The sequence below is a fragment of the Hyperolius riggenbachi genome, chromosome 5, assembly GCF_040937935.1.
Source record: "Hyperolius riggenbachi isolate aHypRig1 chromosome 5, aHypRig1.pri, whole genome shotgun sequence".
Classification (NCBI taxonomy): Eukaryota; Metazoa; Chordata; class Amphibia; order Anura; family Hyperoliidae; genus Hyperolius; species Hyperolius riggenbachi.
In genome coordinates this window covers 363,133,830-363,159,660 of record NC_090650.1, presented here as the reverse complement: position 1 = coordinate 363,159,660, position 25,831 = coordinate 363,133,830, and the positions used below count along the sequence as shown (strand labels likewise).

Sequence of the window (25,831 nt, the reverse complement as noted above, 5' to 3'; positions counted from 1 at the left end):
TCCTGGCTGTGGAAGCGGCATGTAGCCAGACTGCTCTGACTGACTGAATTACCTGAACTCATAGCAGAAAATCCAGGTGGCGGAGGAGGACAGCGAGGGACCGAATGGCCTGAAGGGGGCTGGAGGAAGCCCCAGGTATGTATAAAGCTTTTCTTTTAATTCGCCTCAGGTACCCTTTAATTCATAGTCACCAAACCAAATTTTAACAACATATCAATTTATTTGATTTCATGAGCAAAGAGAGTGCATACATTTGCATAAACCAGCATCAATGCAGAATTATTTCCATCTCATTGACCATCTCTATTAATGACACGGCTACACATCAGGCTTTATACTTACAGCATAGATGTTATTTCGTATATATAAGAGATTCCTGTGTACACATCATATATACTGTACAGTCACAATCAGATTTGTATATCTGACTTTAAAAATATGGGGACTGCTTTATTGAAGCAGCACAAGTAACTAATTTTGATTGGTTTATTTCATTTTTGTGGACTGAGCACAGCTATTACTGTATATATACTGTATATATACACTATTTTTAATGAGTATTATCTGAGAAATAGAACATTTTATCATATTTTCTATTTTAATTACAGTTACAAATTCATTAGGAGTCTGAGTCGGTGCATTTTTTCCCGACTGCGACTCCGACTCCAGGCACCCAAAATTGCTACGACTCCGACTCCACAGCCCTGTTTTTTTAGAGTTATTTAAACGCTAGAACAGCCAAATAGATCAACAGGGCTGTCAGGCAACTAGTATTGTTTAACCACTTGACAACTGAGGGTTTTTTCCCCTTGTGGACCAGAGCAATTTTCACCTGTCAGCGCTCCACCTTTTCTTTCGCCAATAACGTAATCACTACTAATCACAGCGTAATGAACTATAATCTTGTTTTTCTCGCCACCAATTAGACCTTCTTTGGGAGGTACAGTATGCCAAGAATTATTTTATCCTAAATGCATTGTAACATGATGAAAAAATGCATTATTTCTCAGTTTTTGGCCATAATAGTGTTAATAGTGTTAAAATAAAACATTCTACTGTCGATAAAAGCCACACATTTTATTTGCCTGTTCATCCCGATTATTGCAATGTTTAAAAAAATTCCCTAGTACAATGTATGACGCCAATATTTTATTTGGAAATAAAGGTGCATTTTTTCAGTTTTGCGTCCATCACTAATTACAAGCCCATAAATTAAAAATTAACAGTAATATACCGCCTTGACATACATTTTTAAAAAGTTCAGTCCCTAAGGTAACTACCGGTACTTACCGTATATATATATATTTTTTTAATGTAAATTTCAACCTCCCCCCCCCCCCCCCCACCCCACACACACACACACCTTTATAAATAAATAAAAAAGTTAGTGTACTATGAGAGGGTGTGGGAGGGAAATAGTTAATTTTAACAGTCAGTGTAGGGATTTTTATTAAGCAAAAATGAAATTTGGTGCAATATACTATTTGGCCACAAGATGTGTACTTAAGCACGTGAATCGGAAGTAATGCATAGCAGTGTAACAACATGAAGATACAATGAATGCCGGCATCTTGTAGATGCTGGTATTCATTGAATCGGGGACTTAGATGTATGAATGGGACCTGCGGTCCCATTCATTAACTCCCCCTCTAAGCGGCGGTAACGGCGGTGCGTGCGCGCGCAAATGGGAGCGAGCGGCGGCTGCATGCTGCTGCAGACTTGTATTCACGGCCCTGGTGCATCCTGTCAATTTTGCACGCCATGCAGCAAGTAGTTAAACGTAAATAAATATGGCAGCCTCCGTATTTTTCTCTCTCACTTCAGTTGTCCTTTTATATTGAAGCAGTGGAATTCAGTATCTCTGTATGGTAGAATACAACATCACCCCAAAACAGTAAAACTGACCGCAGTGCATGCAAGTCTGGTGTTTAAAGAGAATCTGTATTGTTAAAATCGCACAAAAGTAAACATACCAGTGCGTTAGGGGACATCTCCTATTACCCTATGTCACAATTTCGCCGCTCCCCGCCGCATTAAAAGTGGTTAAAAACAGTTTTTAAAAGTTTGTTTATAAACAAACAAAATGGCCACAAAAACAGGAAGTAGGTTGATGTACAGTATGTCCACACATAGAAAATACATCCATACACAAGCAGGCTGTATACAGCTTTCCTTTTGTATCTCAAGAGATCATTGTGTGTTTCTTTCCTCCTTCTGCTCTCATGCACTGAAGTTTCAGGCTGCTCTTTTCTTCCTGCAAACAGCTTTGCCCTTGTCTATAATTCCTCAGTATGTGAAAGCCCAGCCAGCTCAGAGGACGATTTATCCAGCTTGTAAAAGAGAAGAGAGAAGCTGCCATAATCTAAATAACACACAGGCAGTGTGCAGAGAGGGGCCTGGGGGGTGGGAGATTCATCACAGAACCACAACACTGAAGAACTTGGCAGCCTTCCAGACACAGGCCAACAAGTCTGACAGGGGAAAGATACATTGATTTATTACAGAGACTGTTATAGTAGAAAGTGCTACAGTAAGCCAGAACACATTAGAATAGCTTTTGGAACTTGTAGGATGATAAAAAAACAGGATGCAATTTTTGTTACGGAGTCTCTTCAAAGAGAATCTGTAACGTTAAAACGTCCCCTGGGGGGTACTCACTTCGGATGGGGGAAGCCTCAGGATCCTAATTAGGCTTCCCACGCCGTCTGCCGTCCCTCGGGGGTCTCGCTGTAGCCCTCCGTACAGCGGTGACGTAATATTTACCTTTGCAGGCTCCTGCGCAGGCGCTCTGGCTGCTTTCGCTCCGAAGGAGGCGGAAATACCCGATCTCAGTCGGGTCCGCTCTACTGCGCAGGCGCAAGTTTCCGGCGCCTGCGCAGTAGAGCGGACCCGACTGAGATCGGGTATTTCCGCCTCCTTCGGAGCGAAAGCAGCCACAGCGCCCCCGCTGGAGCCTGCAAAGGTAAATATTGAATTGAACAGTCGGCACAGTCGCCGGCTGTTCGGAGGGCTGCAGCGAGACCTCCGTGGGACAGAGGACGGCGTGGGAAGCCTCATTAGGATCCTGAGGCTTCCCCCACCCGAGGTGAGTACCCCCCAGGGGATCTTTTTGTCGTTACAGAGTCTCTTTAAAGCAAATTATAGTATAAGATAGCAGATGGGGCGATGAAGAAGTGGGACGAAATTCTTCAGGAAGATTGGATGGGAGAATGAATATTAGACAAGTAATCAAAAATGGAGATCACATCTTTTGTTTATACATAGAGGTAAATATGCATTTAACATTAAATACAGAACGCCTCCTTTGGGCTATAGTCCATGGTGCCCCAAATGTAAATTTGCTAATGCAGACCTTTTACATTGTATGTGGTCATGCCCCAAGGTTCAAATTTTCTGGGACAAAGTCCTCCGGTATGCTAATAAACTATGCAAGAAAAAAGTAGCCAAGTCACATTTACTCTTCCTGTTCAATTATATTAAATTACCTACAGAAACGCCTCAGAACGCACCTTCACTACTATATCACATAATATTAATAGCAGCGAGAAGAGCCATACTCTGTAAATGGCTGGAACCTACTGCTCCTGATATTATAATGGTAAAGCAGGAACTTTTATATGTTTTTCACATGAAGGACTAAATCTTTTTTTTAACCTCTTGAGGACAGCAGTGTTAAACCCCCTAAAGACCAGGCCATTTTTCCCTAAATAGGTCACTGCAGCTTTAAGGCCAAGCTGCAGAGCCGCACAACACGGCACACAAGTGATTCTTCCCCCTTTTTCTCCCCACCAACAGAGCTCTCTGTTGGTGGGGTCTGATCGCCCCTATGACAGCCTATCACCTCTGTGCCTCTGGAGGGGACAGCCGTGTCATATGGCTGTCCCCAGTACAGCGCTGCTGCTGATCGCAGCGCTGTACATGTAAATAGACAGCGATTACGCCGTCTAACAGTCTCCCAAGCGGCAACCGCTCAGCTCCGCCCACCAAGCAGGAGATGCGCAGAGATAACACAGCCCCAGGACTTTATGTCGATCGGCGTTAGGCGGTCCTGGGGCTTCTGCCGCGGCCACACCCATTGGCGTGACGCAGTAGGGAGAAGGTTAAGGTCTGAAGGAACTTTATTCTGTGTCAATTTTCTCCTCAACAAATTGAGGCAATAATGAGTGACTTCACTTTGACATCTTGGTACTGCCTAGAGGCACACTGGGGAATCTTGAGGTTGCAAGAAACACTAGACAAATGGACGACCACTAACTATAAGTTCTTTTTTTCAGGCACAACGAGGCTCGGGTAAGGGGTGGGGGGAAAGGGAATGTTCTGGGAAGCGAAGATGCAGGATCAGTGCATGATAATTTCATTTATTTTCTTATACTGTGATAAACATGTTACTGTGGATTCTGTATTCGTTAAAACCATATAAAATTTTACAAAAAAAAAGAAGCAAATTATAGTCATGTAGTTAAAACAAAACCCAGCTGCATAGCTCTTGTGACGCGTAAGGGTTTTAATGAGGGTATTGATGGGTTATTCTGGCTGAGAGTGCTATGACATGTCAGCAGTCATCTACGGACTAATGAAAGATTTAGAGCCCTGATAAAGGTGCTTCGCTTGTAAGGTGTTATGTGTGCTGTTAAGCTGGTAATGTTTGTTCTTGCAATCTCACTTCAGTAACATCTGCCCTTTATTTTCCTGCAGACAGCTGTTTGTCAGCTTGTGGCACCTGGCAGGCTACTGTGAAATCAAAATAATGGAACATTAACCCGCTGGTGGCCACCAACATACTGGTAGCCCTCCTTGACTAGAAGGTAAACTGATGCAGTTCCCTATTAAAGGCTTATTGTCATCTCCTATCTTTTTTCTGCAGGACAGCACATGCACGTGCCAAGGGCGATGCAGCTGACCAGGCAAGCCATGCTGCACGGCAGGAGTCTGATATTGCAAGAGCAGTAGCAAGAGAGCTGTCACCGAGCTTCCATCAGCCAGGTATGTGTGCATGCTAGATAGAACGTGCCCTCATTGGCATCCAGTGATCTTGTCATACACAATAAAGGTGCGTACACACGTCAGATAAAAATGAAAGATCACAGACCAATTTTACCCCCTTTCATGTAGTATGAGAGCCATACTCTACACAGTCTATTCTATGGAGCTGAACTCCCCATCAGATAGAAATCTTTGCAAGATACTGCACACAAAGATGCTGTACACATGCAACAGATCAGTATCTGCAAAAGATCTGTTCCTGCAAAAGATCCGTTCCTGCAAAATGCATTCAAAGTCTATGATATCTGCAGATCTCGTACACACCTTGTTTAACGGACAATTATCTGTAGATCAGATCCACCAGGTTGGATCTTCAGATCGGCAGATAATTGTCTGATCTGCAGATGAATGTCCTGTAACAAGGTGTGTATGAGGATCTGCAGATGTCATAGACTATGAATGCATTTTGCAGGAATGGATCTTTTGCAGGAACAGATCTTTTGCAGATACTGATCTTCTGCATGTGTACAGCATCTTTGTGTGCAGCATCTTGCAAAGATTTCTATCTGATGGGGAGTTCAGTTCCATAGAATAGACTGTGTAGAGTATGGCTCTCATACTACATGAAAGGGGGTAAAATTGATCTGTGATCTTTCATTTTTATCTGACGTGTGTACGCACCTTAATAGAATCCTACCACCCAGACGCAGAGGACTCAATATAGTATGGACTTTCACCCAGTAAATCATCAAAATGCAATAGAATCTTGTTATAGTAAACCTCTGGCTTTAGTAAGCACAGTCTTGGTCTGGAAAATTCACTGGTATGACTATACAATGTATGACCAATTCTGATATAGTAAGCTGCTTGGCCAGGTCCCTTGAAGTGTTTTAGAAAAAGATTCTACTGCAGTGAGTGTGTTAGCTGGGCGCTATTTGATAGCTATTTTGTAATGATTTGGTTGGCAAGTTTTGTTGTTTGCAAAAATATATTTCAGCCTTCTCCACTGTAGAAGATAACCTAAAGGAGATCCCTGCCTTGGTCTAGGTCAGGGGTGGACAAACTTATTGACAGAGGGGGCAGGACCATTTTAAGTAGCCGACACAACTGACTGACAAACACACACTCTCTCTCTTTCTCTCTCTCTCTCTCTCTCTCATAAATACCCCTCCCGCCATTCCAAAAGTCAAATGTGCTCCTAGTCTTGGCCAATGAGGTAATGAGCTTCTCCCCAGTTACTCACCCAATCATGGCTTCCAGCGGCGATCTCCATGTCCACAGTGGCTTTATGTGGCAGGCTGGCACGTACTAACAGAAGGTCACATGCTGCTGCTGTGAGCATGGAGACAGGCGCTGGAAGCTGCAATTGGATGAGTATTCTGTCATTAAGCTCTGCTTGCAACTCTGCAGAGAGGAAGGAAGGGGCAGCAGGATCAGACACTGCATAGGTGGGCCGGATTGAAGGCCTGCGGCCTGTAGTTTGCCCACCTCTGGTCTAGGTTCACACTAAAGCTGAAAAACAGCTCTTTGGGCTCTATTCACAAAACTTCTCATAAATGACTTATTTATCACCTATTTGATAAAAATAACCTTTCAGCACATTTACAAGCAACATAATCACTCAAAGTAAGTTAAGTAAGTGTTCCTGGTTAACTTTTTTTCAATATTACCTTTCTTACCTTAAAGGACAACTGAAGAGAGAGGTATACGGAGGCTGCCATGTTTATTTCCTTTTAAGCAATACCAGTTGCCTGGCAGCCTTGCTGATCATCTGCCTCTCATACTTTTAGCCATAGACCCTGAACAAGCATGCAGCAGATCAGTGTTTCTGACATGATTGTCCGATCTGACAAGATGAGCTGCATGCTTGTTTCTGGTGTTATTCAGACACTTCTGTAGCCAAATAGATTATGAGCGCTGCCAGACAACTGATCTTGTTTAAAAGGAAATAAACATGTCAGCCTCCATAGTTTTCTCACTTCAGTTGTCCTTTAATTATATTTTTGCCATTTGGGAGCTTTAAAAAGTAACAGATAAGGTGAAAACAAAGGAACACAGGTGAAATCATGCCCAATGTGTCCATTTTATGGATTTCCAAATGGACATGTCGACAGACCTTATGTTATTAATAGGATCCGTTCACACATGCCACTTTGCATTTACGGACCGTCTGTAACTGATACGTTGTAAAGGCCCGACCTGCACAATAATTCTGGATGAGAAGATGCACTTTTCTTAGAAGCCCATTTATGAAACGCATCCACTTCAGACTTCCCACTGCACTGTCTGCTGCGGCTGGCTGCTGGAGGGCGGGCTCTAGTGTGGACCAAGCCTTACTATGAATCTAATGAATGAATATTTCTCTTCCTTACTTTCTGGTATAGCGCTGTAATTTCACAGGAGGCTTCCAATATTTCCCTCTCCCCTGATTGCATTGGCTCTCCTACAATAATAAAATCCTGCTACAACATGAAAAAAGAGAGTTGGCTCTTGGGTGCATGAAAAAATTACAAAAACTCTTTATTATCTAGAAACACTTGTAAACAACATTAATAATCTCAGATGAAAAATATTAAAAACTTTCCCAATGTGGCCACCCCCCAGGGCCCACCCCCAGGATAATTAATGAGGCTGCAGTCCTCAAAAAAACCCAACTGAGCTCTCACCAAACAATTGCTTCCAATGGCAACAGTTCAAATAACTGGTATATATAGGCTTGCAAAAAATCTTCTTCAATGTCCCCCAATCGCAGGGATATATGGTATACAGAACTCTTGATGCAAAGCAGAGAGTGAAGCAAAGCAGTAGCAGCCAAATGCATTCATAAGTTTAAGCAGCAATTGATGATTTGATGGCATATGAGCTCAAGCTTGCAGCGTCTTCAGTATCCCCAAATCGCAGGGACACGTTGTATAGAAAGCTCTTGATACAAGGCAGTAGTAAAATGAAGCAGAGGCAAGCAGGTACACCCAATGGTGTGAAGAAACTTTTGATGCCAAGCAACCAGTGACGTAAAGCAATGACAGGATGATGCATGCATTGATTGAGCAGCAATGGATGGTTTAATGGCATATGGGTTTAAGCTTGCATGGTCTTAAATGTCCCCAAATCGCAGAGACACCTGATATAAAACGCTCTTGACACAAGGTGATAGTAGAATAAAACAAAAGCAAGCAGATGCACCAATGAGCTATTTGCCGAGCAGTCCATGCACAATACAGTCCATAGTTACCATCCCATTATGGGGTGCTGAGAATCAGAAGCGAGTTCAGAGAGTCCTGAAGTCCTGGGGTGATGCCCGGGGGAGTGGAGTGCTGTCAGATGCCTGACATGTTTCGCCGCCTCTCGCGGCTTTTTCAAAGGCTGACAGCAACGAATACAGTCCTCACGCCATAATGGCGAATATATCAAGGCTGTCGGCGCTCCGGGCACGCCCCCCGCCGCCTGCATCACCATCCCCATGCGCAGAGGCGCAAAGGACGTAACGGTAGGCGGAGCGCCGCAGGCCGCGCCCACACACATCCAACACAGGCGTCAGCAAGGTAGCTGCCGGAACGCAAATGCGCTCCAAGCAGGCACGTCACCAACGACAGCGGCGGGGAGGGCCGAGAGGCGACAGAGGGAGGAGACCGGAGCACAGAGGCAGCCATAGGATCCCTACAAAATCAACAACAAAATCACCACATGCAACCCCGCATGTCTTTCAAAAAATCTCGTGGGGCGCAATAATAGCACAATATACAAAAATGAATAAACAAAACTCACATGCATATTTGATTTGATCATGGTCACTGGGCGCTCATAGGGACCACATTAAACAGATGTATAGGGAAGGGGGCAAGGGGAAGGAAAGGAGAAGGGAGGTGGAAAGGTAAGGTATGGGAAAATAAGGGAAGGGATTGAAAAGGGAATAACAGCTGGAATGTGGTAGTCCCCCATGGCCAAATCGAATGACCATAGAAAAGACCAAACCAAAAGATGCACAAGTATAAAGAAAAACAATACGTAAATTTGAAACTTGAAGTCAGGACCAAGGTCCGGGAGATGATCAAAAATATGCATAAGAAAGCTGGGCACCAAATATTGGTTGTCCAGTGATAATAGGTCAGTTATGTGTCACAGGGGTGGAAAGATCACACAGACAGAGTGGGGCAGGCAGACCGCCCGCACAGAGAAAGGGGAAAAGAAAACGGAAACGGAACACCAGAAGTCAAGACTCCCCCCAGAGGGGCAATCTAGTTAGGTAGAAAAACCCGATAGTTGATACTGTCGTTCAGACCCTTAGGTTCTGTTGCCTTTAAGTTGAAAATCCATCTGGATTCCAACTGCAATAGCTTTCTATCCATATCCCCACCCCTGGGGTGTACGTGAATTCTATCTAGACCCACAAATTTGATGAAACTGGCATCTCCCCTATGTTCAAAATGTACATGTCTGGAGATAGGGGATTTGAAGTTGCAAGTAGTGATGTCGCCAACATGGTCCTTAATTCTCTCTTTAAAGGCTCTTGTTGTTTTGCCAATGTAGAAACATCCACACTTGCAATAAAGGAGGTATATAACACCAATTGTGTTGCAATTCACAAAATGTTGCAACCACCATTCACGACCATTAGGCAGCATCACTGTTTTGCCAACTAAGAGGTAGCGACAGTATACGCATCCTCCACATGTGTAGGTCCCTGTTGTCAAACAATGTCTACTCGGTCCACTACTTCCCCAGAAATGGCTCGAAGTGAGCTTGTCTCTCAGAGTATGACCTCGTCTGTAGGTGACTCTTGGAACGGGAGATATGAACTCCCTGAGATTCCTATCCGATGCCAGGATGTGCCAGTGCCGACGGAGAATTCCCTCCACTTCATTCCTCTGATCATTGAATCGAGTGATCAGACGTGTTGTATTTTTATTGTTATTGACTTCTTTGGTCTTCTTGACCAACAAATCAGTGCGATCAGTTGCTTTGGCACGTTTATAGGCTTTCTTAAGCCACCTATCTTTATAGCCACGTTCCCTAAACCGGGAGCGTAGTGATCACTACGCTCCCGGTTTAGGGAACGTGGCTATAAAGATAGGTGGCTTAAGAAAGCCTATAAACGTGCCAAAGCAACTGATCGCACTGATTTGTTGGTCAAGAAGACCAAAGAAGTCAATAACAATAAAAATACAACACGTCTGATCACTCGATTCAATGATCAGAGGAATGAAGTGGAGGGAATTCTCCGTCGGCACTGGCACATCCTGGCATCGGATAGGAATCTCAGGGAGTTCATATCTCCCGTTCCAAGAGTCACCTACAGACGAGGTCATACTCTGAGAGACAAGCTCACTTCGAGCCATTTCTGGGGAAGTAGTGGACCGAGTAGACATTGTTTGACAACAGGGACCTACACATGTGGAGGATGCGTATACTGTCGCTACCTCTTAGTTGGCAAAACAGTGATGCTGCCTAATGGTCGTGAATGGTGGTTGCAACATTTTGTGAATTGCAACACAATTGGTGTTATATACCTCCTTTATTGCAAGTGTGGATGTTTCTACATTGGCAAAACAACAAGAGCCTTTAAAGAGAGAATTAAGGACCATGTTGGCGACATCACTACTTGCAACTTCAAATCCCCTATCTCCAGACATGTACATTTTGAACATAGGGGAGATGCCAGTTTCATCAAATTTGTGGGTCTAGATAGAATTCACGTACACCCCAGGGGTGGGGATATGGATAGAAAGCTATTGCAGTTGGAATCCAGATGGATTTTCAACTTAAAGGCAACAGAACCTAAGGGTCTGAACGACAGTATCAACTATCGGGTTTTTCTACCTAACTAGATTGCCCCTCTGGGGGGAGTCTTGACTTCTGGTGTTCCGTTTCCGTTTTCTTTTCCCCTTTCTCTGTGCGGGCGGTCTGCCTGCCCCACTCTGTCTGTGTGATCTTTCCACCCCTGTGACACATAACTGACCTATTATCACTGGACAACCAATATTTGGTGCCCAGCTTTCTTATGCATATTTTTGATCATCTCCCGGACCTTGGTCCTGACTACAAGTTTCAAATTTACGTATTGTTTTTCTTTATACTTGTGCATCTTTTGGTTTGGTCTTTTCTATGGTCATTCGATTTGGCCGTGGGGGACTACCACATTCCAGCTGTTATTCCCTTTTCAATCCCTTCCCTTATTTTCCCATACCTTACCTTTCCACCTCCCTTCTCCTTTCCTTCCCCTTGCCCCCTTCCCTATACATCTGTTTAATGTGGTCCCTATGAGCGCCCAGTGACCATGATCAAATCAAATATGCATGTGAGTTTTGTTTATTCATTTTTGTATATTGTGCTATTATTGCGCCCCACGAGATTTTTTGAAAGACATGCGGGGTTGCATGTGGTGATTTTGTTGTTGATTTTGTAGGGATCCTATGGCTGCCTCTGTGCTCCGGTCTCCTCCCTCTGTCGCCTCTCGGCCCTCCCCGCCGCTGTCGTTGGTGACGTGCCTGCTTGGAGCGCATTTGCGTTCCGGCAGCTACCTTGCTGACGCCTGTGTTGGATGTGTGTGGGCGCGGCCTGCGGCGCTCCGCCTACCGTTACGTCCTTTGCGCCTCTGCGCATGGGGATGGTGATGCAGGCGGCGGGGGGCGTGCCCGGAGCGCCGACAGCCTTGATATATTCGCCATTATGGCGTGAGGACTGTATTCGTTGCTGTCAGCCTTTGAAAAAGCCGCGAGAGGCGGCGAAACATGTCAGGCATCTGACAGCACTCCACTCCCCCGGGCATCACCCCAGGACTTCAGGACTCTCTGAACTCGCTTCTGATTCTCAGCACCCCATAATGGGATGGTAACTATGGACTGTATTGTGCATGGACTGCTCGGCAAATAGCTCATTGGTGCATCTGCTTGCTTTTGTTTTATTCTACTATCACCTTGTGTCAAGAGCGTTTTATATCAGGTGTCTCTGCGATTTGGGGACATTTAAGACCATGCAAGCTTAAACCCATATGCCATTAAACCATCCATTGCTGCTCAATCAATGCATGCATCATCCTGTCATTGCTTTACGTCACTGGTTGCTTGGCATCAAAAGTTTCTTCACACCATTGGGTGTACCTGCTTGCCTCTGCTTCATTTTACTACTGCCTTGTATCAAGAGCTTTCTATACAACGTGTCCCTGCGATTTGGGGATACTGAAGACGCTGCAAGCTTGAGCTCATATGCCATCAAATCATCAATTGCTGCTTAAACTTATGAATGCATTTGGCTGCTACTGCTTTGCTTCACTCTCTGCTTTGCATCAAGAGTTCTGTATACCATATATCCCTGCGATTGGGGGACATTGAAGAAGATTTTTTGCAAGCCTATATATACCAGTTATTTGAACTGTTGCCATTGGAAGCAATTGTTTGGTGAGAGTTCAGTTGGGTTTTTTTGAGGACTGCAGCCTCATTAATTATCCTGGGGGTGGGCCCTGGGGGGTGGCCACATTGGGAAAGTTTTTAATATTTTTCATCTGAGATTATTAATGTTGTTTACAAGTGTTTCTAGATAATAAAGAGTTTTTGTAATTTTTTCATGCACCCAAGAGCCAACTCTCTTTTTTCATGTTGTAGCATATCTATTTTGTTGGCAAGTTGCATGAGAATTGAGATTATGAATTTAGAAATTAACATTTATTGTTTTGGGAGTTTTTTTCAAACCCATTTTTCCCATATTTGAGCCATTTAGATACAAATAATAAAATCCTAATGCTCTTTCATGGCAACATTTCTTTACTACATGTTGCACATATACAAATAAGTTCCTTGTTTTTTTTGTCTTTCTTACAAGTTCAGTGAGGCTATTAATGAAGCTTGCCAAAGTGGGTACATTGTGATCCCTTATAAATAGCCAGCTTTTTCAGGAAACAAAAAAACCTGCCTGCAAGTGATGTAGCAGGTGAAAATTAGCATTGCTTGCAATGGCACAATGTGTTGTAGAGCTGCTTTTCAATTCTGACCGACAGTACAGGCTTGGGAATCATTTAAGAGTTCCTAAACTAGTGACCCTGAACTACCACTGTAATAGGCAGAATTAACACTACCAGTGTCACCTGTTCAGTACGATGACAGATCTTGATTCTGAAAGCTTGACATTTCATAGTTAACAGGTTCACTTTAAAGAGACACTAACAAGGAAAAAAAAGTCCCTGGGGGGTACTTACCTCAGGAGCGGGAAGCCTCTGGATCCTTATGAGACTTCCCCCTCCTCCTAAGCCTCAGTGATCCAGCCCTGGCAGCCCCCAAAAAATCAGCCGACTGCGGCACAGGCGTGGTAGCGCCTGCAATATTAACCTTCCCAGCACAGGCGCAGTAGAGGCTTTCCGTTGGGCTCTGGTGGAAATAGCCACGCCTGCTCGGGTCCGCTATACTGTGCAGGAGACTCGCACCTGTGCAGTAGAGCGGACCTAATCGGGCTCAGATATTTCTGCCAGAGCCTATCGGCAAGAGGCTACTGCACCTGCGCTGGATCAGGGAAGGTAAATATTTACATTGTCGCTGTTCAGGGGGCTGTCAGCGCTGGATTCCGGAGAGTGAAGAGGATGGGGGGAGCCTCATTAGGATCCAGAGGCTTCCCCCTCCCAAGATAAGTACCCCACAGGAGATGCTTTCTTTATTACAGATCCTGTTTCAGTTCTATTACAATCACCAGCACAAAGGAACACAAAGGCCTCGATTCATAAAGCATTACCTCATGCGGTAATGCTGAAAACAGCAGACTTTACCAAGCACTTAGCAAAGTGTCAATTCATAAAGGCTGTTACCACATGAGAAGCTGACATTAACGACCAGGGAGATAAATTACCGACTTGGCTGTAGTTACCGACAACACATGTCAGTAAATTGTCAGCAAATGCCAATTTATAAAGCCTTCAACAAGCAATAAGCCTGGCGGTAGTTACCGACACCTCTAGTGAGGTGTCAACAAGTTGCGGACAGCTCTGATGAATGCAAAGTGCAGAGAGACGAAGTCTGTTTGAGTCATCTGTGGAGAGAGCCAGAGAGCCGTCTGTGCGAGTCAGGGAAAGCCTGTGCAAGTCATCTGAGTGAGTCATTTTTGCAGAGAGCCGTCTGTGCGAGTTATTTCTGCAGGGCAAAAGAGAGAATCGCCACACTGCTCTACTCTACCGCTCAAGGGGCTGCGGTAATTTACCGACCTCCAACAGCAGCTAGGGAAATCTTTATGAATTCGCACACAGACCGGGATTTTCCCGACAAGATTTTTATCGCACTGCTGTTTATGAATCGAGGCCAAAGTCTACCTCCAGGTACTGATCTTAATGTACCATTTTAAATCTTTGTAAATAAACTTCCCAAATGTTCCTTTTTGTGTGGAGGGAAGTTAGATCATATGGCCTATGGCTGCTTTGCTAAAGGAGTTAATGATCAGCTTTGTGGACAAAGCAGCAGCTGCTGTGTTGGTTGCAGAGGGGCAAGGCAAAAACTGCAAAGATGATTATTCTACAGCCATGGAAGACACTGGTGCAGGAAGTAGCTGCTGAAGGCGTTTTTTACCTGAGACTTTAAAAAATGATTTATTTAACATCTACAAATCAAAGAGTTTAAGCAAATATATAAAAACATGGAGCAACTGCCAATCACTTTTGAAATTGAAGAAATCTCTGAGAACTCTTCCCCCTCCCCCCCCGCCCCTTCCCCCATGAGGGGATGGACTAACCCAAAACCTACTGGTTCTGTCTGATTTCTTCCACTATCTGTAAGTGACAGCAACATAGGAGAAAAGTAATGTCTGGATCATTTTACTCTAGAAAGTGTGCACTTCTTATTTGTGTTTATATGTATTTTGCAATAATCGTCCTTTAAAAATTAATTGGACCTATGGAACCTTTTGATCCAGTTGTTACTGTACCTTGTGCTTGTTTTGGTACAGTAACACAAGTGCAATTGATGCTTGTATGCTGAGAAGAGATAAGTTCCCTGCCTCCTGGTTTCTGTGAACTACCTGCAGTTCCTTCAGGAAGCTGTTCTGCCAAGATGTCTGTTCCGGAACCAGAAGCTGTGAACCAGACAAGCACTGTCCTGAGAGAGGCCAGCAGTAACGCCATCACCCCCACATTAGAAAGGGAGCCTCCATTTATTTCAACTCCAACAAATAGCCGATTTCATGCAGCAATGTACTCTTATCCCTTTAAGCTGTGTAATGCATCTTCTTATTTGAGAGATTAAAGCCTTCCTTACTGAAACATGACTGGTGCAGTGAAATACAAAGATGCTTTGTGCAGTGACAACTTGCATAATAAATCTCTTCTAGAGAAAATTGCTTTAGTCTGTGTAAGATATAAACCAGTCATTCACTGCACACAAGCCTCCAGTGTCCTAGGTGTCACTACAGCAAGTGCTGCATGTCATAATAGGCTTTACTACTGTTCAAAGGGCTTACAGACTACAGAAGGGTATTGAATATGATATTGTGTGAAGATTTTATTAATAACTGTTAGCAGAATGTGACAGCTTGTAAGGTCACACAGAGGGGTCCATGGAAGCCTCAATGGCTCATGTAATGCTGCTGTGTGGGAAGAGGAGTGAAGGCCATTTTCACGAGTGGATTGTGGATTGTGAATTGTGTTGAGTCAGTCATCAATGCTGTCTGTTTATGAATCCATTGTGATGTGCAGCTCACACTCCAGGAAGACAATGTATTTCTTTTAAGGCAATCTTATAGCAGCCTTCACTGTGGTCTGGTATCACACAGGTGAGGGTTACAAGTCCTTTCCACTAAAGAGCAAATATTTCATGTTTTCAGGATCACTTTTAGCAACCTCTGTGCCAGTAGTAGCCCCTGTGTCATTAGCAACCTCTCTGCTAGCAGTATCCCCAGTGCCAGCAACAGCCCCTGTGCTATTAGCAACCTCTGTGTCTGGTGGTGGAAAAAAAAACAAGATATAGATCATTTTGGTGTGATAAGTAGTGATAAGGTTATTGTTAAATGAATGAGAGGAGTGCTGACATTTTAAAATTGCTCTGGTCCATAAGGGGAAAACCCCCTCAGTGGTGAAGTGGTTAATGGAGCTGGAGAGGAGTTATTGTTCCAATCATTCTTGCTTCAGCCTATTAAAACCAGTTGCAGTGGCTTTACTTTATGATGTCAGAGGTTTACAGAAATCATGCCTCTATAAGCGGGCTGAACCAGCTAGAGAGTTGACACACTTGATGCCCAAGATCAAATTAATTTTACTAAATCTGCAACACTCAATTATTAACGATACTTTCAATATACACATTCCCCTCCGAAATCAGGCACCATAAATAAGGCACATTATATACTCTTATTGTTCATGTATATTAATGTGTATTTCAACATCATCCAGCCCCAAACCAGAGGTTACACTTTTGGTGTTGGAGATATTTTGTGATCGTTTCAGGTGAAAATCGCAGTACAGCTGTCCTACAACATGATTTAGCGAGCTATTCGATGATCCCCAAATGTGTGACAAACAAATGGCCACCATTGTTTTCCCTCACCAGCTCACGCCTCCATTGCTTGCCATCACCCTGTCCCTAGAACAGAGCCACATGTCTGTATAGTGTTTTTATTTGAAAAACGGTCACCCTGGTGATCAATAAAGAAGAACTTTCCTGAATTAAAATTAATGAATAAAGCTGCTTATTTTTTACAAAATGACTTTCGGAATGATGCAGTCAGCGTTCGCCCATTGTAAAATCTTTCCTCTCCCAGATTTACATTCTGAAATTCAGCACAGGTGGCGGCATCTTAACTGCTGGCAAGGTGTGTCACTGCAGAATGTTTGCTGTAAGTTGTGAAGTGAGTGCAAACGACACCTAGTCTCCCAGAATGCACTGGGAGAGGAAGGATTTGTGACCTCATAGCCAAGGCTAAACCTCACTGTAAGGGAGGGGTTACAGAATATTCAGCAAAATATAGCTATAAGTGTTTTTCATGCTGAAACCAGGATAAGTAAGTACAATCGGATATCCTGAATAATTTAGTTCATTCTTCTATATGTCATCATGGTGCCTTGTTAACTGTAAACGGAATTGAGTGTCTGTACGTAGATTTAGGCTATGCATCTTTTAAAGAAATGTCACAATAGCTTCGCTGACTAGTGGTGGCCACTAACTATACAATTTGCTTAACGATTGTTTACAAATGATCCTTCCTATGTACAATCGGAATTGATCGTTTGGGACCACTAATGGACAAAAATCTATCCGATCAGATTAATGAAATCGATCTGATTTTCAGATCAATCTGATTTTTGCATCAATCACGTCAATCTGATTTGTTACGAGATTTTCGTCTATTAGTGCTCCCAAAGGATCGCTTCCAATCGTTCATAGGAACAATCGTTTGTAAATGATCATTCAGCAAATTTTATCATTTGAGGCCACCATTAAAGGACAACTGTAGTGAGAAGCATATGGAGGTTGCCATGTTTATTTGCTTTTAAACAATACCAGTTTCCTGGCAGCCCTGCTGATCTGTTTGGCTGCAGTAGTGTCTGAATAACGCCAGAAACAAGCATGCATCTAATCTTGCCAGATCTGACAATGTCAGAACCACCTGATCAGCTGCATGCTTGTTCAGGGCCCATGGCTAAATGTATTAGAGGCAGAGGATTGGCAGGACAGCCAGGCAAATAGTATTGCTTAAAAGAAATACATATGGCAGCCTCCTTATCCCTCTTGCTTCAGTTGTCCTTTAAGAAAGAAGAGGCAGGCAGAGAACAGTACAAATGTCGATAACCAAATAGTTGGTCAGTGTAGGTTATTCTGTTGTGTATGTATGAAACTGCTGTGTGCCTGAGCCAGAACTCATGCTACACATGCCAGGCTCATTAGCTCAGCAAAGCTGCTACTACCTCTGCATTGCTCTCTTCTATAGCGATGGGATGCGTGGGGGGGGAAATGCTATGCATGTATTTTCTTAATCTGACGCTTCCTGTGTTATGATTGTCTGATGCGGTTTGCCTTCATACAGACTTACCATGCAGGATGAAACGTCCATCCATTAATGCCAACAGCTTATCTATAATACTAAATGAAAATAAATCACGGCATTGCAATGTGTTACTCAAAAGGGCAACTGTAATTATAAAAAAATAATTTTAGAAAGTAGGTTGATAATCCCCTGGCCATCAGTAATGGGATATTGCGCTGTTAATTTTGCTTCTAAAACAAGCTATGTCACAGCTATACAGCACAGAAGCCCATAGCAAATATCGTGCTCTGCACCTGGCGCTCTGCCGCTGCTTAAACTCAGAAAATCCAACAGAAATGTTTAGTTTACAGCCACACATCTCGCTACTTGTTTACTCTCCTCGCAAACCTATCTTGCTTGTCACAAATGAGAACAAGAACTCACTGAAAAGCTCCGGTTTCTCCTTTTTGGGGGGGGGGGGGGAGCCAAAGCTACTACGGTACGTTACATAAGGCCCCTTTTCATTTTAATCCATCTTTGATAGCACATATGAGGTGCTTCCATTCACTGTGGCAGAACACTGAAGAATACAACAGTCCCAATACAGGTAAAAGTGACATTTCACTCCAAAATTTAATTTTTGCCCACTGAAGCAAACTGATATCATTGCCAGCTACAGGGAAAATTATCAGACGGACTCTTGATTTAGTAACTAGTGAGCAGATAAAGGTGATAAGAGGGGTGGGGGGGTAGACATGGCAGTGCTGTGCTGGCGTTTGTGAACAGCATACGTGGAGGTATATGATCCTACAGTTATGAGGTAAGACTGTCATATTCAATGTTCTGTCCAAGCAAGTGGAAACGCGTACCGGTTATCATGGCAGATGCAAAAACCCCTCTTTAAACGGAGAGAAGATTCTTGCCCATAACCTTCAAGAGTCTCACTGCCACTCTTCCCATGGTAAATGCAAGATTTAGTCACAAACCTCTGTCATACTCTTAGGGGAATGTGTCCATCTTCCATGATAACTCATAGAGCAGGATCATCCACAAGGCAACCGAGGCAGGTGCCTTGGGCCCAGTGGCTGTCAAGGGGCACAACTGCCACTTTCTCTGACCCATCTTAGTTTACCAAAAGTTACTACCTTGCCTAGGGCCCACTTTCATCATAATCCATCTTTGATTACACATATAAGTTGCTTCCATTCACTGTGACGGAACACTGAAGAAGTCCAAATACAAGTAAAAGTGGGGTTACCCTCCAAAATGGAATTTTTGCCCTAATGCATAAAACTCGGTAAAAATTAATACGAAGCACTATAAACCTGCCCTGATGCAATTTTAATACATATTTACACCTCACTGAAGCGAACTGATATTATTGCCAGCTGCAGGGCAGGTTAACAGACAGGCTCATAATTAAGTGACTTGTGAGCCACAAGAAGGCGATAAAGTTATTTTGCTCCCCCCACCCCTTCCTTGGATACAGCAGGAACTTTTCAAACTTATTTACATAGTTTATTTCACTTCCAAAACAAGGCAAAGGCGCTTCTCAGTTAGCAACAAAGTATGGAAAAATCTTGAGTTTTAACCCTTCCAGTACTTTGAAAGTCAGATGGTTTTAGTTGGTAATTGTATGCTGTGTTTAATGCAGACCATAGATGAAGTTTGAGTATAATACCACTGTAAGACACATTGATGAAATTACTCACAAACACCAGAAGACCTCAGGAGTGCAGGTGGAAGTCCTGCTTAGCATCATTATTGGAGACTTCAGGGAATAAGATCTGGATGAAGAGTTGGGATGGGGTCTTTATAGTGTTAGAAGGGGGGAAGATTTATTTCTGTTTCTAAGCTTGAAGGTATTTATGGCATCACAAATCCAAAAACAAGGCCTAGGCAAGATATGTCTAATCCAGCGACACTGGAAAAATGAACAATCTGTGTATTTTCACATGTGTGTGTATATACATATTGCATGTATGTGAAAGCTTCAAATGTTTAAGACTATAGATTCCATTTAAAGCCAGTTTTGTGTTTTACTTTTTCAGGGCCAGATTACGTTAGGCAAAAGTTTCAAGAAGTTGTAGAAGTTAAAGAGAACATTGAAGAAAAGTTGCCCATGAAACCTCCATCTCCAAAAGAGTCTCCACATTTTTACAGGAGAGGGACGACGCCTCCAAAAACTCCAGAAGAGGTGCATAAAGCCCCGCCTGCCCTGCCTCCTCCACAGCCGCCTCCACAAGAACTAAAAAGAAAAAATTCTAACTCTGTTGCGCCACCACCTGCCAATCTTGAGAGAAAAAGTGCATCCGTCGAGAATATACCCGTTGCTTCCGTTAAACCTGTACCTCCGAAAACTCCTGTGAAGGAAGAGGCCATTTCTAAGATAACACCTAAAGCTTCCTTTAAAGGCCACAATCCAAGCAGCACTGGGAATGGGGAACTGCACTCCGAATCCCACAGCTACTATATGAACCTAACATCGCCTTCAGCTGTAAAAGCAGACTCCAACCCCAAAAAACTACTACCAATAGCAAATGTGCAACCACCACCCCAAAAACAAAGTCCCAAGAAGCAACTGACAGTGCCAGATGCCAAAGAAAGTCCACCCGAGCCAAAAGTTAGGAGGCTGGAGCAAGTGGCACCAAAGAATCAAACCAATACAGATTCACTTTCACCAGTTGAAAATGAAATTAACTCAGTAAGTATAAGCATGAATACATTCAGATCCAGACCTATTTAACGTTTATTAGTTTGTTATTGTCTTATTTCCATAAGATTTGTAGCTCAGAGCTTGGCTAGTACTTTTTAGTTCTTTAAAGCAAGGTCCCCCAAACCCTGTCCTTGGAGCCCACCAACAGTACTTGTTTGGCAGAAAACCACAAACATTCAGAGGAGGGGTCATTAATGTCTCAGCAGGGCAGATTTAGGCGCGGTTCACACAGGCTTCCAGGGGCGTCTCATTTAGCCAATGCTAAATGCTTTTTTGCAACCAAGCTGAAAAGCACCTGGCATTGGTTCCTGTCGTTGCGTCGCGTTTTGAGCCGTCTGGGCAGTTTTGAAAGTGCTAAACGAGGCCAATCCTGACGACAAGCATTTACACAAAGGCCAATCCTGACGACAAGCGTTCACACTGCACGCGTTTCCAGCCGCGTTTTGGAAACACGTGCAGGTGGCCGACACGCACGACATCAGACATTGCATAGAGTGCAATGTCGGATGTTCACACTGCATGCGTTCCGGACCTGTGCGGTCCGGGAACGCATGCTGCACGCATTTTTTGTAAAAACGCGTGGCTGTCCCATTCACTTTTCAGTGATGGGATCAGCCACGCAGCGCACACAAACGTGGATGGCGTGCGTTCGTACGCGTTGCGTTCTGCGTGCGTGCCCGTCCGCGTTTGTGATGTGAACGGGGCCCCAAAGAGAAACTCCGACCAAGAATTGAACTTTATCCCAATCAGTAGCTGATACCCCCTTTTACATGAGAAATCTATTCCTTTTCACAAACAGACCATCAGGGGGCGCTGTATGACTGATATTGTGGTGAAACCCCTCCCACAAAGAAATTCTGAGTACGTACTCCTGGCAGTTTCCTGTCTGTGAACCCTGTTGCATTTTGGGAAATAGCTGTATACAGTTGTTTCCAACTGCCAAAAAATCATGCAGCAGCTACATCACCTGCCAACAGTAATAATGTCACAATGTAATGAATGTAAATCAGGGATTTAAAAGATTTTACAATGGGCAAACACTGACTAAATCATTTATACATAATTATTGTAAAAATGAAGCACTTTTTTATTACATTATTTTCACTGGAGTTCTTCTTTAAATGTAATTTAAAGAGTGCTTGCTGAAATATGAAACCGTGAGAGACGAATGCCGCAGCCACCGTGTTTAACTCCCATGAGGAAAGGCCCTAACTATTTCTGTGGATTTGCACAAAACTTGTACGGCTGATTGTTGAGGCACTGGCCTAAAGCAAGCATTCAGGTAGTGATGATTCCTTTCATGCTTGTTTTTGGCAAGGGACTTGCTACGTAAGGAAGGCGGGGGAATGAGAAACTAGCGCTGTTAAAACTGTGCAGGAGATTTGGGTGCAGCTGGCGCCACCATAGGCCGTAATAGCGATTGCGGTTATAGCTAAGCTCAGTGATTAACTTGGGCGCCATGAAAAGATGGAGCTCAAATGACTATGAAAACACTGTAATTTGTCTGCCAGCAATAGCTGGAAGCTGAATTAAATCATTCCCCACTATCCATGGCGGTTTGGAGGGCGAATAGTAATTAGCTCCGCCGGGACTTGTGCTGGAGCAGGGTAAGCTGTATATCAGCGTTATCCTGCGCCCGAATCTCCCGGGGGCAGATTCATAGGTATGCCATAATGAAGTGTTACATCCACTGTTAGGGTCCCATGGAAGTGACAGTCCAAATCCACATTAGTATTGTTTCCTGAAATGGGTAAAACATCTCTCCAATCATAGAAGAGCATCCACATGTCTTGCTATGCGTCCAAAGGTGAAATAAAAAATAGCCAATTATAATATGTAATTGTTTTCATTAATTATGATCTGAAAACTGCTGTTTGGGAGTTTTATGTTCTGGTCACTGATCCTCACCAAGCCCTCACTGTGATCGAATCATCTGATAGGGATCGATGTCCCAACAGGACTTCCCTATCGTAATTTCAATTTCTAAATGGATCTAAAACATCCATTGGTCCGGAAGGAAGGTCTAGCTTAGAGGACGTGGTGGTAGGAAATTGCCCGGGGCCCCATAGCCAGTGTCGGTCTCCCCGCCTCCTCCCCTAATAGTGGTCCTCCAGTGACCTGCAGCAAGGCGCACTTGCTGCTCACCTGTTCTCCAGCCTGTGTCCTTCATCTTCATTCTCACCTTTGTCTGTTCTCTATGACCACAGAGAATGTGCACAGAGATGGAGGCAGAAGGTCACAGACTGGAGGGAGTGTGCCGGCCGGACAGGTGAGTGCACTCCACTGTTGCAAATACTTTGCAGGGGCCCGGAGGAGCACTATTAGTTTGGGCAGACCGAGGGGGGCCCATCAGTCGGCCGGGGGTGACAATATTATTTTCGGCGGTTCCACAGATTTTTATAGCTTTCATGCTGATATTTAAATATATTATGTATACTGTATATACATACAGTGTGTAGCAGGGATAGATCCCTCTCAGATTCTTATCACAAAGTGATCTATCTTTTGGCCAAATCGGGTGCCCATCTATAAATGTATGTGCACCTCAAGACTAATGTTAGTGGTCATGGAGAGGGTTAAAGAGACCATAAAAGCCAACTGAAGTGAAAGAAATATATGGAGGCTGCCATGTTTATTTTCTTTTGCACCATACCAGTTGCCTGGCTGTTCTGCTGGTCTCATTGGCTGCAGTAGTTTCTGAATCACTCGCGTGTAACAGGCATGCAGCTAATCATATTGTTTTCAGAAACATCTAATCTGTATGCTTGTTCAGGGTCTATGGCTTAAAAGTATTGAAAGCAGTAGGAAAACATGGCAGCCAGGCAATATGCATGGTTTAAAAGGAAATAAATATGGCAGCCTCCATATTCCTCTAACTACAGTCGTCCTTTAAGGCTTCGTTCACACTTGGAACCACAAATTACAATCTCCGGGAAAAGCTGCATGCAGCACATTTGCGATCGGCGGAAATCCCAGCCGTTCCACAATAGCTGCAGTGTGAGTAATCCAATAGGTTTACTAGTGTTGCAGCGCTTTGGTGATCGCCAGCAATCAGCAAAGTGCGAAACATGTGCTGAAAGCGCCCGAGTGTGAACGAGGCCTACGTGAGAGAAACATGGCTGCTGACATATACCGTATATCTCAATTTACAAATGCTAATTACCTGGCAACCTTTTGGCCTTCAGCTGTATTAAGTCAAACACCTGGAACAAGCATGGAGCCAGTGGAGTCAGATCTGGAGGACTGGGAATGGCAGCCTGTAAAGGTTGCAGCTTCAAGGGTTCTTTCTCATTATGCACAGTGCTTATCCACATAGGGCAACGCACTGCCCATTGTTTTGAATGTGCTTATTCACACTATGTGCAGTATAACGCTGTAATGCCTGGCAGATCTGCTTTCTTTTCAACCGCTATGCCCCAATCTACCACCACCTTCTTCACCCTATGTGGCGCGTCCCCGCTTGAAAGGGAGGTGAAGAGCAACACCTGCCCAACTTCGGTTACACCCAGGCCTTGGAGGTGCAAGGTATAGCATCTGAGGGCAAGAAAGCCAGAGTACCACCAGACAAACAAGACTATGCAGCTTTGTGATGGAAGAGGCTACACAGATATCACAGGAGTAATGAACAAGGGAGCAAGATTGCCCAGAGCAACCACAGCTCTGGGCTTCCGATACGTCACAAATAAACAAGACACAATGGTTGCTCAGTGCGACACCGCACTGAGCCTCTGATCTGAGTAACAAAACAGACAGACAGACTGGCTGTTAGCGAACAAGATACAATGGTTGCTCAGGGCGACTGCCGCCTGAGCCTCCGACTGAGTAACAAGAAAGACAACAGAGATACAGACTGAATACTTGCAAGCATCCACACTGACTTGAACAAGACAAATAAGAAAGAGCGTAACTAATAGCAACCACAGCCTATAGTTACATACACAGGAAATGGGTCAAGCAGGAACAGACTGACAGAAGGAATGTTTGCGTACAGTAACAAACATCCACACAGATACAAAAGACAAACAGGTAGGAGAGTAACTAATAGCAACTGCTGCCATAGTCACGTCCTCAGGAACAGACGAGTAGGATAACTACCAGTCACCAACGTGGTGAAGGTAGTCACCAGCTAGCAGGGTGGTAAGACTCCACTGCACCCCCCCCCCCCCCCCCCCCCCCCCCCGCGGGTGCAGTGACCGTTCAGGCAGGCAAGGTAATGCAATGCAATACAAAATGCATATTCACAGCGTGGACCCAGCAACAACTCAGGTAAGCTGGATGCTATGTCGGGCCAGGTCTGGAATGAGAGGCAGGCTTTTATGTGGACATCAGCCAATGGAAACTGACATGAAAATTCCCTCACAGCTGAATGGTAATCATGCAATCCAGTGCTACACTGATTGAAAGGTGCAAGCTGTCTGGGAATGGACAGAACTCTCATTACAAATGCATGCCAAATTATGCAACCACATGCATGTAAGAAATCAAGTTCAACTGCAGCCAGCCATAGGTGGATTTATGACAACATCCTGGGCTACTCTGAACTGCAGTGTGCTTGCAAACAGCAAAAGACTCTCACGGCAAATGCAAACAAAACCAAGCAACCAAATGCAGGCAGAAATCTCAAAACTGCTCGGCTGCAGCCGGCAGAAGGGATCCTTACAAACGCATTCTGTAATAACTTTGCCGTGCTGTATCATGAAAGTGGCTGTAGATATGTTGAAATGCTTGCGTAATGCAGTGTAATAGCACGTGCGCTTCACTACACACAGTGTGAATGGGTGTGTGTTTGTGAGAAAAACAATTTAAACAATTGTAATGTGTAACTCTCCCCTGTGACATCACCCTGAAGGCAGAGAGAAAGGGCTCTGTGCATTTTGGTTTGATGGAACACCTAAAGGGTTAGCAAGCAGTGTATAAATAGCTGTAGAGCAGAAACAGTAGCCTGGGGAGTTATGATTACCTCATCAGTGAGGGCTGCTTCTTATTTACATCTTAAAGGGGATTACAGGCTATCTAATAAGGCATTTTAATATGCCACATTGGTTCTGAATTACCGTTCTTTGGGGATCTAATCAAAACTCTGCGTGTCGGTTTATTTCTGCTGCGTTTGTCGTGGGAGGTAATTGAATAAAATGTGCGCACACATTCAGGCTTCAGGAGCAGTGCTGAGCCAGGCCGGCAGCTGCTTACAGGGGATGTGAACGTTAC

General features: G+C 44.0%; 1 protein-coding gene across 1 annotated transcript in view; it reads left to right on the top strand.

Annotated features, from left to right (window-relative positions):
• Window positions 1-25,831, top strand: part of JPH1 (junctophilin 1) — a 173,746-nt gene that overhangs the window by 133,096 nt on the left and 14,819 nt on the right. Inside the window, exons 3-4 of the mRNA XM_068237515.1 lie at window positions 4,865-4,983; window positions 19,959-20,611. Coding sequence (XP_068093616.1) covers window positions 4,865-4,983; window positions 19,959-20,611 — 772 coding nt within the window. The remainder of the gene's footprint in view (window positions 1-4,864; window positions 4,984-19,958; window positions 20,612-25,831) is intronic.